At 36.1% G+C, this 14006-nt stretch overlaps 2 protein-coding genes across 3 annotated transcripts in view; one reads left to right on the forward strand and one right to left on the reverse strand.

Moving 5' to 3' along the window:
• Positions 1-437: 437 nt before the first annotated feature.
• On the forward strand, positions 438-4885 carry LOC108758839 (glutamine-rich protein 2). 2 transcript variants are annotated; one of them, XM_018503998.1, is made up of 14 exons: positions 438-707; positions 784-897; positions 971-1058; positions 1134-1285; positions 1366-1524; positions 1679-2060; positions 2196-2297; positions 2401-2774; positions 2932-3036; positions 3110-3375; positions 3440-3685; positions 3909-4146; positions 4236-4293; positions 4768-4885. In XM_018503998.1, the coding sequence occupies exons 1-13, from the start codon at positions 588-590 to the stop codon at positions 4272-4274; spliced, it is 2385 nt and encodes a 794-aa protein (XP_018359500.1). In that variant the 5' UTR covers positions 438-587; the 3' UTR covers positions 4275-4293; positions 4768-4885. The 2 variants fall into 2 exon arrangements, with proteins under 2 accessions (XP_018359500.1, XP_018359501.1); XM_018503999.1 differs by having other exon boundaries at positions 2404-2774.
• Positions 4886-5593: 708 nt separating this feature from the next.
• hwt (SH2 domain-containing adapter heavyweight) overlaps positions 5594-14006 on the reverse strand; it is an 85876-nt gene continuing 77463 nt past the window's right edge. Inside the window, exons 7-9 of the mRNA XM_018503568.1 lie at positions 8741-8936; positions 8096-8215; positions 5594-7976 (exon numbers count right to left, since the gene is read on the reverse strand). Coding sequence (XP_018359070.1) covers positions 7787-7976; positions 8096-8215; positions 8741-8936 — 506 coding nt within the window. The 3' untranslated portion in view covers positions 5594-7786. The remainder of the gene's footprint in view (positions 7977-8095; positions 8216-8740; positions 8937-14006) is intronic.

Here is a 14006-nt window from a genome sequence, read left to right on the forward strand (position 1 = left end):
ATTGCACACTGTATTTTATTTATTATTCTACAATGTTTTTATTATATATAAAATATATGTTATTCGGAGAATCATTTGTTTGATAGTGATGTTGTGCATACACAATTTGAAATTATTATAAATGCATATTTAAAATATCTAAAAATGCATTAAAATTAATAAATAATGTTGTTTGAATATTTATTCTTAAACAGCGTAACAAGAGAGTTATACTTTTTAATTATGCATTAAACGTATTATTTTATTTGCATAAAAGACGCGTAAAAGAATAATAAATAGATTCGTTGATTTTTTGAAACTTTTAATGAATAACAAGAAGTATGGGTAATACAAATATTTTCCTTAAGAGCACGCTACTTGTCGATGACATTTGTGGCGCCAACTGTGAAGATACAGACATAACTTCACCTCCCTTAGTCTCTCGGATAAGTGATGAATACAGGAACAAGAGCGACTAATTTTCAAAATTGACAATTTAACCAATATTTTTCACCATAACCGCGCTTGTGTTTGACAATCAAGAAGTTAAATGTAACTGATATGATCCTCATGTAATTCCCGAAAAAGATCGGTCACTCGCATTTAAAATGGCTGCGAAAACTGCCCAAATGCCAGAAGCATTTAACATGCCAACAGCAGCTAACAACAATGCCAGTCTGCAAATTTCTCTTCCTCAAATGCTCGATCTTGCTCTCGGAACACCAGAAGTAAAATAATAGTAAAACTATTCATTATCCATCATCGCCTTATAGATAAAGCGATTAATAAAATTGTTGATTTCAGGTTGGCGCGGTTAATTTTAATATTCTTCATAATTTCCTCCATATCTTGTTGCAACAAATAAATTTGCAAGCTGCCACAGTTGAATTTCATGGTGAAAACGCAGATCGTATTAAAGTAAGAAAAATAATACGTCAAGTAATTGAAAAAAAAATTGGTAATTTTTTTCCTTATGTGAGAGCTATTGCAGAGGATGATAACATCTATGAAGTCGAAACCAGAAGTAGTACAACGAGTTCGAAGAGACGATGGTGAAGATGCTGATATACTTACAGAAGGTACAATACTCATGATTCCTCTTTTGAATTTATTTAATTAATTATAAATTATTATAATAGATTGATTTGATTCAGATATTCAAGTGCCTGCAGAAACAATTTTGAGAGTGACGGAAGATGTAAAACCACAAATAAATTTTGAAAAAGTCCCCGAAGCTCAAATGGTTGTATCTGTCGTGAATGATTCTCCTCTAACGGTATCGCAGTTTAAAGAGCTCGAACAATCGGTACGTAGAACAAATCATTTTTAGAATTCATATTATATACAATTGCAATATAATTCATTTACTAATAATTTAATCAATAGGTAAAACAGTTGCAAGATCAGTATCAAGCTTTGGAGGACTTGTCTACGTCTCCGGAAATCGAACGTTTAAAAGATCGAATCGCAGATCCTGCCGCAGATGTATGGCAATTTAGTAACATCAATAAAAGATTGGATGCTAATGAACAAGGTATCGATAAGGTATATTGTTTGCTAATCTCGTAAACATCTCGCGTATGATATTTACATTCCTCTGCACCTCTAATAATTTAATAAAAATAAATGAAAGTTAATCCTGAAAATATTAAAACAATTAAACTTTATTTTATTAATTTATTAAATTATTTTATTACAGCTTACAACGATGGTACAAGATGTAATCAAAGGTGATGCTGGCGTAGTAACAGCAGACACATCTTTGATTAATACAAGATTGGATGAACTCGAAGATAAGGTCTCTAAGATGGAGCAATGGCTTACCAATTTGCAAGCAGTTATCGATATGTTAACCGAAGATGTAGCCGCGCCAACTACTGGTATAACAGCAGTAGAAGTAAAAGAAGAAGCAGAAGCAGCAATAGCAGCAGCTGCAGGAGCAGCAATAGCAGCAGCCGCAGAACCAGTAGAAACCAAAGATGTGATTGTACCAGAACGTGGAAAAGAAGAAAATGCGAAAGAAGTAGCTAAAATCCGTAGAGTAACACCTGAGAAGCTCGCTGCTCGAGTAGGACTTATGAGTAATGAATTTAATGATTTTGTATAAAAATTAATCTAATCTCAAAGGCGTTGTTACTTAAGTCGTTTATAAATCAATATAATCGCTATTTTTTTAACATATTAGAGCTTACTGATTAGGAAATATGTATATTTAGATGACACTGCTATAGAGGAAATACGTCAAGATGTCACTGCGTTAAAAACGGACGTAGCTCGTATACAGCAAGAACTGCAAGATCTTAACGAAAGAGTTGCACGTATGTTGACAATTTATATTCACATTAATTTTATTTTATTATATAATATTATATTTGAATATGAGAACTAAAATGCCAACAACGATTATTGCTGTGCCATTAGTAGAAGAAAAGCCAGTAGCACCATCGGCACAGGAAATTGAATCTATTGTTGGAGAACTGATTAAAGAAAAAGAAAAAATAATTGAAGTTACTGACGTTACAAACTTGGAGCAATGCTTGGAGGCTGTGAAAAATGTAGAAGCAATTCACGGCGAAGCCTTGAACGATGTTACCCAACGCGTAGTTGTATTGGAGTCAGAATTTAGACATTTGTTAGAAAAAGTAAATAGTATACAAGAAGTTGACAAGACAGATAACGCTGAGATTAACAATCTTATTACAAAAGTGCAAGAAATTGAAACGGATATGGAGAAAATCGGACAAACAATGAGCAAATTACTCGAGGATAAAGAAAAAAAAGAAGCTCATATTAACGTATGTACGGGCTTTTAATAATGACATAAGATTAATTAAAACATTGCTTATTTTTTGCGTAAAATAATATTCAAATCTGAGTTATATAAGAGCAGCTACTTTGTGTTTTCACCATTTATTTAAGCTGTCTTATTTATTATGATTTATAATATGACAGACGTTACTGCAACAAATTGAAGTTTTAAAAACCGTTAAAGCAAATAAAGAGGATATCGAAGATGCTTTAGCTGACAAAGCAGATGCTCAAACTGTGAACAGAAAGGTATAAAGAATTACCAAGTTTACTGATCTATTTGTTATTGATACAGATTGAAATATTAGAAAAACTATTATAGGTATCACACGATCAATTTGATGCTGCTTGCGATGATCTCGCTCGTGGTCTCGAGAAAGCAATCGACAAATTGACAAAGCAAGAATCGATTTGGCAACAAGCACTCGATGAAGTGCAGAATGAAATCGCGACCAAGATGGATAAAGTCGAGATGATGCCGCTGAAGGAATTTGTGAATGACAAATTAAAGTCGCTTCAAGAAAAATTGAAGATTATGGTTGAAGCAAGACGAGAAATAGAGGCAGCAGGAACAAAGAAGCTGCTTAAGTAAACATTTTAGGCTTGCAAATAAAACTTCAATGCGATGTTGACTTCTTTCTCTTTTATCCAGAGATGTTCAATGTATATCGTGCGACAAGGATGTTGTAATGAAGACAGAAGAGATCGGTAGATTTCGAACTGAGCCATTTCCTTGCACCATCAGCATGAAACCCTACCTCACATATGAGTTGGATCAAGTTAGAAAACAGCAGAGAAGATTGCCTCACAGCAGAAATCTGATCCAATTTGAGGCAGCAATGCAAGAGGAGACAAAGAAGATGAAAGCGAAAGAGGAGATGTTTGCGAGGAGTCCCAGGTAATCGGTTTTACAATATTTTATACCATCTCGGAATCTCAAGAAAATATTACATCTTGAAGAACAAATATTACAAGCTGATATTGATTAATATTAATGAATATTAACATTTGAAGCATGAATCTTTTTTCAAAATTACAATTATAGACTTAATGCCTTCCAGAATTTTTAAATAGCTTAATGACAAATTATTATCTTAAGTTTGATAAGTCTGATGTATTAGAGATCATCTCTGCAATCGATACTGCGGTGGAAGCCACACAGTCACGACTCCTCAGCAAAGAGTCATGCGGACGGGTCATTTTCTTACTCAATGGGGACCCGAGACGATACAATTGACGGACGGTTTGATAAAAGGAAAAGACGGTCAAATGTATCGCAGTCGGTTCGTACCGGGTAAATCGGATATCTGCGGTCCAAGTTGTTGGGAAGGTCAATTTATCGAGGAAACTGAACACTCGGTGAATGTCAACAAGAACTAGTTATCATAAGTAATTCATATACTCATTTCACTGGCAAAGTATATTATTCACTCTCACAATTCTCTCAGGAATGTTCGACGATGCCCAGTAAACCTGTGCCATTCTGATGAAATAGCGCTAGAAATCGTGAGTAAATAATACAATACATCGCGTTTAGAGAGTTTACAGAAGTATTTGATAAAGGTTATTGTATAATTAAATTGAATTCAATATTTGTTAAATATATTAAAAACATTGAATTAAATATGCTACATATATTAAAAATTAAATATGTTTAAATACATTAAAATTAAATATACTTATATATATGTATATAATATACTTATATATACTTATATATATGTATATAAGTACATTATGTAATTATTACAATTATTGTTGTTATTACGTGATCTGTACATTTTTCATACTCTTTTGCCGCGAATTACAGGAAAGCGAAAAAATCGAAAGAATCGATAATATCAAAATCGGGAGAAAAATCAGTGTATGCATTTCGTTATCAAACATTAAAAAATTAAAAATTTAAGCTTTTCATGCAATTTTCAATATATATATGTTGCAATATATTTAAATATATTACATGTTTGATTTGATACATAGACAGAAGCGGGTCAAGTGACATCTTCACAAGAAAATGACCGCCACTTATTCCAGCTGAATTTGAAGATGAGACTACCATATACGAAACTAAGAAAATAAAGAAATAGAATAAATAAAATAAAATATACGTAGTACAAAGAAAATTTATACAATATAATTCAATTAATATTAATATTTTTATATCTTCTTCGATATACGTTTTATATCTTTTTATACAACCTTGTAAAATCTTTCGTACAAAATTTTTTGTTCTTTATTCTGTAAGACGATTTTCTTGGATTATTTAAATGAAATGATGACGAAACTCCGACTGAAATCATAATCAAACTGGAGTTATTAATTGTTTTATTATTAAGAGAAATTTCCAGAGTACACAAGACTACCTAGTGAAGTCGATTTAGAACATCGGTGGTTTGCTTGCTAAAACAAAAATATTGGATCGCACTTCACGTTTACGCCCATACGCGACCGTGTCAGAATATTGCACATCGCCATCCGAGATCCCTTTTACGTAAAGGGCGTGCATAACGCTCAAGATATTTTATTGGACTCATTCCGCTTTTGCTCGATCTTATTTTATGTATCCTACAAACGAGAGCTATGCGCGCTAATATAATCATTTATAATAATACATATTTATATATTACGTAATCTAAATGCTACTTCATACAAATTTCAAGGTACAGGAAGTATCTACAAGTTAGTGTCTACCATACAATTTACGTACTGCCTTTCGACAAATAGTATTACTCTACGTGTACGGAATATAGACTCACTAAAGGTTACAGCTCTATAAATTCGCGATTAAATTAACAACGCACGGAAATTTCATCATCATATTCAATGTAATAAATATAATAGAAGAAATAAATATGTATAGATTATAGTGTCGATGATCGGGCTATAGAGATAATATAATGTCTTAAACATTAACATATATGTGTGGATATGCATTATCGATTACAGTTAATAATACTGGCAGCTTAAAATACGACGTATAAATTACACTCAACCTAATTAGATGCGAAAGTAGAGAGTGCCTCGCTCATAATTCAAGTGTTTCAATGATCACGAATTTAAACATCAGCTTTGATAAGGGAATTAATACCTTACTTCGTATACACGGATTAAACAATTAAATCAAACGAGAGTATCGGGTAATTTTTACAACACGATGCAACTGGCACTCGCTACTTCTCACCGTAGGTTCCCTACGTCACTACTTAATATTAAGCAAAACTTCTCTTGCTTGCGCGGCCAACGAAAATTCGCTCACAACCTCTGCGAATCGAATTTCTAATTTGAAAAATTATTGTGACACCACGGACGTCTCATCATCGCGTCTGAGTGACGCGTCGTTGCTGATTCTACGTAATAATAATAGCAAGTTTAATTATTTTATTATCGTTATCGCGCGCGCTCGCGCGACAGCGCCGACGCGCGCGCGGATAAGGGGAATTAAGTAACAGATCACAGGTGAAACTAGGCTATCTCTGTAACAAATTAATATCACATGAAAAAATATGTATCGGTTGCATCCTATCGCAAAAATCTTTCTCGAGTGTCCTCGTGGACTCTCGGACGGATGACTCATATGACGAGCCATCGATGATTCAGACTGCCTGATCATTATCATCTTTTTCCACTTTCCTCACGTTTCCAATCACAATACCGTCGCTCGTGTCGTTTTGCGAAAAAAACACTCATTATTTTCTTCGACTCGCAATTTCTTCGCCTCACCTAAGATTCATAACCAAGCCAACTGACTGTCATACGCTTGCTTAGTTCTAAGCCTACTTAATCACTTATCAACGATGAGACGGACAACTAAACCCTGACTAAATGATTACGATTAGAAGTAAAGTTTGGCATTTTATTCGCGCTTGCTGCGCGTATCCAGCCTACAGCCTCTGCGCTACGTTCCCCGACTGGATATTAGGATTAGTTTTACTTTGGCTTCAACGTCGGGCTGCTTCTACGCAGCATACTATGTGAATCTAAATACGCGCATCGCACTTTTCCTTCATACTTAAATTATACCGTTTCGTAAAGCAGCATTTCTGATCCCATTTGAAAGATTTCTTTCATAGAATTCGCATAGTCGCGGATTCGAGGAACAATCGTCGGGAAAAACGTCTTCAAGAACGTTCTCGCGTATACGTTCTGCTAGAATCGTCGATCCCGAATTCATTATAGCCTTCATGAGAGTTATCAACGGTCGCCACTGCATATTGAACGATAATTCGTATCTGTTTCAAGTAATTTCGTTCCCCAGACAATCTTACAATTTCTAATACCGCAATTTCTGATACGTTTCTCCATCGTGCCGCGATGCATGCGTTTGCCTATGAGGTAGGTTTGCGCGATGTTTTTAAGGAAGACGAAGCATGTAGGACACCGATCTTTACGCTTTCGAGTCCGAGAGGCAAAGGAGGAGGGAAGCATTCACTGCTCCTATTGACTCTAATTTTATTGTGCAATAAAAACTTGGACTATAAACTTGGACTAGACATGCGAAAGTAAAGTGTTGTCAAAAAGATGACGTTGTGAGCAAGTATCCTCACTTGGAGCGACCTGAGATTCCTCATACATAGTTTAATACCGGCCTCTCCCAACAAATTGCACGGACCTGGACGTTCTCGTCTGATCGATCGCACTGTATATTCGTTGAGCAGCTTCGCTCAATGTCATCGTTTATACTTTTGTACTGTACTTCCCCTAACATTTCGCGACGAAGCGGTATTCCTCGTCGATGCTATTATTGTCCATTATCTCTGACGCTCTTCGTGCGGAACGGTTCATTCAACCAGAATGCGAATTGATACGGAGAATCTCATGGGTCAACCACGTCTCGCGGACTCTCGGAAGACTCCCTTGTTTGAGAATAATATTTCCTACATCTCGTTCGCTATATCAAGCTTACCGTTCATTCGCAATCGCGCGCTTCGGCACTCGTCGGGAAAAAAAGAAAACAGATTATCAAAATCACAGCGCCTTAAATGGCGCTACGATAGATGCGCTACAAAAGCTGAACTATGACTGGGTGCAGGAGACACATGTGCTCGGCACCGCGTATCGGAAGACGATTCACGCTGAAATGACGGACCATTTCCGGTATGTTTTCGAACGGTTTGCTAAACTGCCCCAGAATGTATGCGTTCAGCTCTTCGTTCTTCTGGATGCGCATGTGCATAAAACCACGGGCGCTCCTAAAACAATTACAACGGCGTTATGTGAGTTATAACATTCGGAAGAATCCGCAATGTTCAATAAATATTTGTTCAAATTATCGAATATGCGAACAAATATTTATTTAAGTATTACTTACTTCAGGGATAGAGAATAGTCTTGTTTGGTCGACTCGCTGTTCCTCACCAGATAGCTTCCTTCTTGGTGAACTCGCAGAAGACCCTCTGCCTCGATGCGTGTGATAGAGCCGTGATACCATCTGAATAAAAGATCTCTCTTTAAATAATGTGCATTAATCCGCGAAGTTTTAGTACTGCACGAAAATAACGGTTAAAATATGAAGAATTTAGACATTTATAGATACAGATCTGAAAATAGTTTTTTCGACCATTAAAATAATTATAGGAGAGTCACACATTGCTAGAATGTCAAAGCTTTTCAAGTGCAAATTTTTTTACAGCATTACTCATATTTAAGATTTCTATATTTGATGGACTAACAAAATTATTTTCAGATCTGCATCTAACAAAAATTTTAAATATTTCAATAAAATCGTTTTTTTCTGTGTGCGAAAAACATTGCAAAAAGTACTTGTGCAAAATTTAAAAATAAATAAGTACAAGCGCATAAATGAGAGTAATTTTGAAAATGTTAACAAACTCATTAGCGGTATTCAAGTCGTTAAAACATTGTCCGTACATTAATGGTAATATCATGTTCGCCAAAACCCATACGAAAATAAAGTATTTCGAAATAGCACAGTAAAAGTCGGCAAAACACTCACCCTTGTCTCTCCAATGGAAGCTCCACATCAACCAGATCAGCTGATATTCGAGCGGTGTTGATTTCCAGCGGTAAACCGAGGCTTAGGCCACCAGGTTTTTTCGGTACCAATTGACCGCCCGAATTCGCACTCGTTCCCGCTGCAATACTACTGGCATCCAGATTCAGAGTCATCTTCGGACGCGCCAGACCGCCGCCTGAAATGAGTCACCCGACAGTTAGACGCATCGTGGAGCTCTCGCCAGTAAACATCGATGATATACCGACTATACGGAATTGTAGGCGATCTATCGTCGTAAGCTCTTTACGATTCCTTAATAATTGCCACAAATCAGAACTTGGATACGTCAGAATTTATTTAAACAACGAGCGAATTAAGTTGCATCCACAAAAAGTTGTTACGGAATTATCAATATTATTTTGCTACTATTCTCAATTTTTTGTAAGTGACTCTTCGTTTAAAACTGAGATAATTAAATCAGATAAGAATGTTGATTGAATATTAAATAATTATATCATGAATAATGATAAATAAAAAATTTTTGGTATTATTAAAATAATATTCTGTGACAAATCATTATTAAATAATAATATTAATATAATATAAAATTAAATATAATATTAAAAGCGAAACAGTAGTATGACTTGTAAATTTGACTAAAAGACATAAGACTGCTTTCTAAAAAAATCTTTTTCGAAGGTGACAGACCACTCTATCAAGAACTGTTTGCTCATACCTAACTTTTTATGATTACGTGACTTTTTGCCTTGATAATATCAGGATCGAGAGTTCTTCGCGAACGATAATGATCGACGAAGGACACTCCGCATCAAAGAAACGCCCCTGAATATAGTAGGACGCTAATTTCATTTGTTGGCGCAATCTCTTAGCGGTTGACTTCTCGGACGTGGTACATGACGCAGGTAAAACAAAATTGCTCTGACAGGTGTAACGTCGAGTTAGCCTCTTTTGCAGCTTAATGTGTCCGAAGAGCACGTCGGAGTGCTTTCGTCTGGGTACGCATACATTTGCAGATATTTACGACGTCTCGGGGGAAAAAACCAGATAGATAAGCGAAGTATCTGTAGTTACGGAATTATCACAGACATAAAAAATGTTAACAAATTGAGAAAACAAAATATTTAATTTTAATCCTTTGGTACTATGTGATATGGCATACCCCCGACTGTTTCTTTTACTGTTTTTTTCTTGCTTTCCTAACTTTTTCATGTTATAATTTTTTATTAATAAAGATATATATATTTGTTTATCATCGTTTGGATTAAAAAAAATATTATTCATGTGTTGTGTGATTTTACACAATACTTAATGTGTTGTATATGACAATTGACAAAACATATAACGTAGCACCGAAGGATTAAAGTGGGAGATTTTTATTTTTGTAAAAATTTAATTAAAATTTTAATATAATAATATATCTAATAATTATTTTATCTATTACAATTTATTATAATTATTTTATTTTCGTAAGAATATAATTTAAATCTTAATGTAATAACATTTATATTAAAGTTTTTTCTTAATGTACGACAAATAATTAAATTTGCTAAACTTTCGCTGGAAAGAAGTCGGTTTGAAATTTGTCATATAATTTGTGGTGGAAATGACAATTAGTTCTAAAATATCCTCTACATGCACATCAAATTACGGTAAAAGAAAAACCGAAAGACGGTGCGGGTATATCTCTCACGCGCCATTTCTATTCAATTCCTCTTTGCGAAACACACGTTTCGGGAATGGTTAAACATTAACCGCCGCCGCACGGCTAACGCTACTCGACGAGATTGCGTGCGTCTGTATTATTAAATTCAATCTGGCGATCGGCCCAGCAGATTTATCTGCTTGATTTTCCTCTTCCTCTTCCTCAGCGACGGTGTAAACGGGTTTTCTCGTCTCTCTTTGCTGGAATTTTCCTCCCAAGACCAAACTTGTCTTTTGTACAGTACAGCATCCACGCCATCCACCCTATGAGTAATCTCTTGTCCTGACACTCGTATCCTTATTCCCTGCTTCCTCCTTCTTCTCAGACTGTTTTAATATCCGTCTCTGACGGAGATACGTCTCAATCAATTTCTTCGCGGGCTTTCCGACCGCACGCTCCCACGGGAAATGGGGAGAAACCGTCGAGATGTTCCGTACCGAATCGTACACAGGAACGTCAAGGACACGAGTAAACTCCGTCGGTGATCATCATATACGAGTTCGTAGCGTGCTTGCTTGCTTTAAGATCACCCAAAGTTTCGTCGAGTGATGTTTTGCGACGCCGTACGGGAAAAAGGGAACAGTGATTGCGTGCGGCGCGGCGTTAGAAAGTCAGAGAAGAGGAATAGCTAGGAAGGGCGGAAAATATTCGTTCGACGGGAGACACGCGAGACACGTCGCCGCAGACGTCTCCAGGGAAATTCCTGGTCACGAATGAAACTCGGAGACGGGGGTGTACACAGGAAATCTCGCAGGCGTTTGCCGTCAGGAAGCTACACGCCGTATCACGGACGGTGAACGGAAATTTTAATTCCCTGCGAAAATCAGGACGTATTGCGTATCGTCAGAGACTGAGACTCGTCGGAATAACGCCAGCCGAGAAGCAGAGCAGCCCCGTGCCAGCGATCCGTATTTATTGCCGAGCGAAGGAGATCGAGGGTGGAACCCGCCGCAGAGATTTACGACGCTGGCGAATTTACTGTCTTGGGAAGCCGACACGTCAAACGCGCTCGAGAAAGGAGTCAATGGCGATTCCATTGAGTGGCAAGATGCTATTAAAAGAGAGATGACACCTTATGACGGCGCAGTTACCCTACGCACGTAGATAGAAAGTTTGTCATTTTACGAGTAAAACTTTGAATTGTAAACGCGCGCCGAACGAAATCGCTTGGAGCAAAATGCTTCAATGAATATCTAACGGAATTGTTGAATCAATCACATTTGCATTACAACAACCGTCGTTTCATTCGACAAACGTAAAAATAGTCGTGTGTTGAAACTTTGGTTTTAAAAATCTCGCGCATAAAATAACCGTAAATGGAGAAGAAGATCTCGAAAGCTGCCAGTCACGATGAGCTTGCAATCTCGACGGCTCGCCACGAATGCGTCTTTAGCTGGTATTGCATCGTTACAAAGCTCTACTCTCCCTCGAAGATACTTTGCAATAGCGCCGAAATGCCCGAACAACAGATGCGAGACGCCGTTGCCCTGGATAGGCCTTGGAGATCTCTTCGCCAACAGATGTTGCAGTTACACGCCCTTGAGCTCTTATATCCCTTCGTCGACGGGCCCTTATCGACGCGATGGCAAACACTTCGAACCTGCTCGGAATAGTTGATACATCCGCGATCCTCATGAAATATGAAGTACGATAGGCACATATCAGACGTTTCCATCGTACGATTCGAATGATACTTGTACAATTTGTCCAAGGATCACCGATACCTCGGTCTACTGTGTGTCGGTACATTTATTATTTACGAAATACTCACTCTGGGACTTTCGTTTTTTATTGATTAATACCAGAAATTCAAGTTGTTAATGTTGCTAACAGTGAGTTGCTTCATATATTTTTGATAATTGTTCACAAAATATTTAATATTAATATTTTTTAAAAATATATTTCTCAAATAAAAAATTTATAACTAAGTAATAATTTAGTCCGATTTACATTAAGAAAACAGTATTATATATTTTATTAATAAAGTAACATATTACTTCAAATGAACAAAGTTTCTATCAAGAATCAAGTCTTGCGCACATCACAATGAAATGTCAACTCTTTGAAGTAACAAAATCGGAAATTGTTAAGATCCTCAAGTCTGGCGGATAACGATATTACATAGTTAGTTATTGGCTAGTCCTTTGATATCTGATTACATCTTTCCCCTTGTCTGCTGGCAATGGCATGTTACGAGCCTAAAGATGATTTTACGGATGTCAGTATCATTTTAAAGAGAAACTGGTAGAATAATTATGAAAATAATTATGCAAAAAAAAGAGGAAATGGTACAAAGATATGCGCTTTAATTCTTGTCAATTAATTCTTCATCGATAATATTAGACTTTAAAGACAGCCGATTTTTTAATTGTAAATTCTGGTAGATTTAAATCTATAAAAGAATAAGTGAAATACAATCCAATTTTTATGACAAATATTTATTGTTAAAATTTTCTAGTATGTAAGAATTTGACAGATTTTTATACAGCCTAAAACAATATAAAAATTTGCACTGAAGTTCGAAGATCCAGAGACAAAGGATAAAAATTTCATATTGTCGATAAAGAATTAAAATAACTTAAAATAACAAATTAATTGCAGACGAAAAGATCATTGAATTCCTAAGACAAGATTGACAAGAGAGAGAGAGAGAGAGAGAGAGAGAGAGAGAGAGAGAGAGAGAGAGAGAGCGCGCGTTAGTAATATAATTTTTTAAATAGCAATGAAACTTACTTAAAAATTTATTTAAAAAGTAAACATAAGATCGTAAATGGTGTAAATAAAATCTATACGCAAGTAACTTAACTTAATTATCTCGGTTTTCGTGTGTTCTGCCAAGCATAATCATCAAAACACGTTAATTCTAGTCTGGCGATAGAACTCGCCAGTAGAAATCCCCGAGTATAGTCAGCCGAATGGCGGTTCGCGTCGTGGTGGCGTTTTGGATCGGTACCAAATGGATAACAGTCGACAGTCGTGACTTGTGACATTAGGCAAACAGTACGTGACTAGATTCTTGAACCAGTAAAATTGCGTTTATCCGTAGCCAGGACATCATCATATGAAGTTTAGTGCATACAACAAGCGTTGTTTGCGTTCGTGCAAAATCCACTGTCCGAACAAAGAATTTGAAAACAGAGTGCACGTAACGTACGTAATTTGCCAGCTCTTTTAAAATTCACAAGCTGTAAAACTTCGTCAGGCACACAGACAGTCGTTAAAAATCTGCATTCACAGAAAACCATGAAAATTAGAGCTCGTTGGGCTGTCACGACGTGGGTTTAATTTCACTTCGTTAACAAGCGTCATACCCTGTGATAGAAAAAAATTGTATCTAGTTATTAAATTCAATTATGTACAAATATAATATTCGCGTAATGTCCTTATTGTTTAACGAACTATATAAATAATCACGTTATTACGCTCATCCATGAGATATTAATTCAAATTTTTTTGCAGTTGACGACGCGACACATTTAAAATAAATTTCCTAAACGCGACACGTTTAAAATGAAATTTTTGATTACATTCACAAGTTAGTTT

This window comes from Trachymyrmex cornetzi, unplaced genomic scaffold (assembly GCF_001594075.2).
Source record: "Trachymyrmex cornetzi isolate Tcor2-1 unplaced genomic scaffold, Tcor1.1 scaffold16, whole genome shotgun sequence".
Lineage (NCBI taxonomy): Eukaryota > Metazoa > Arthropoda > Insecta > Hymenoptera > Formicidae > Trachymyrmex > Trachymyrmex cornetzi.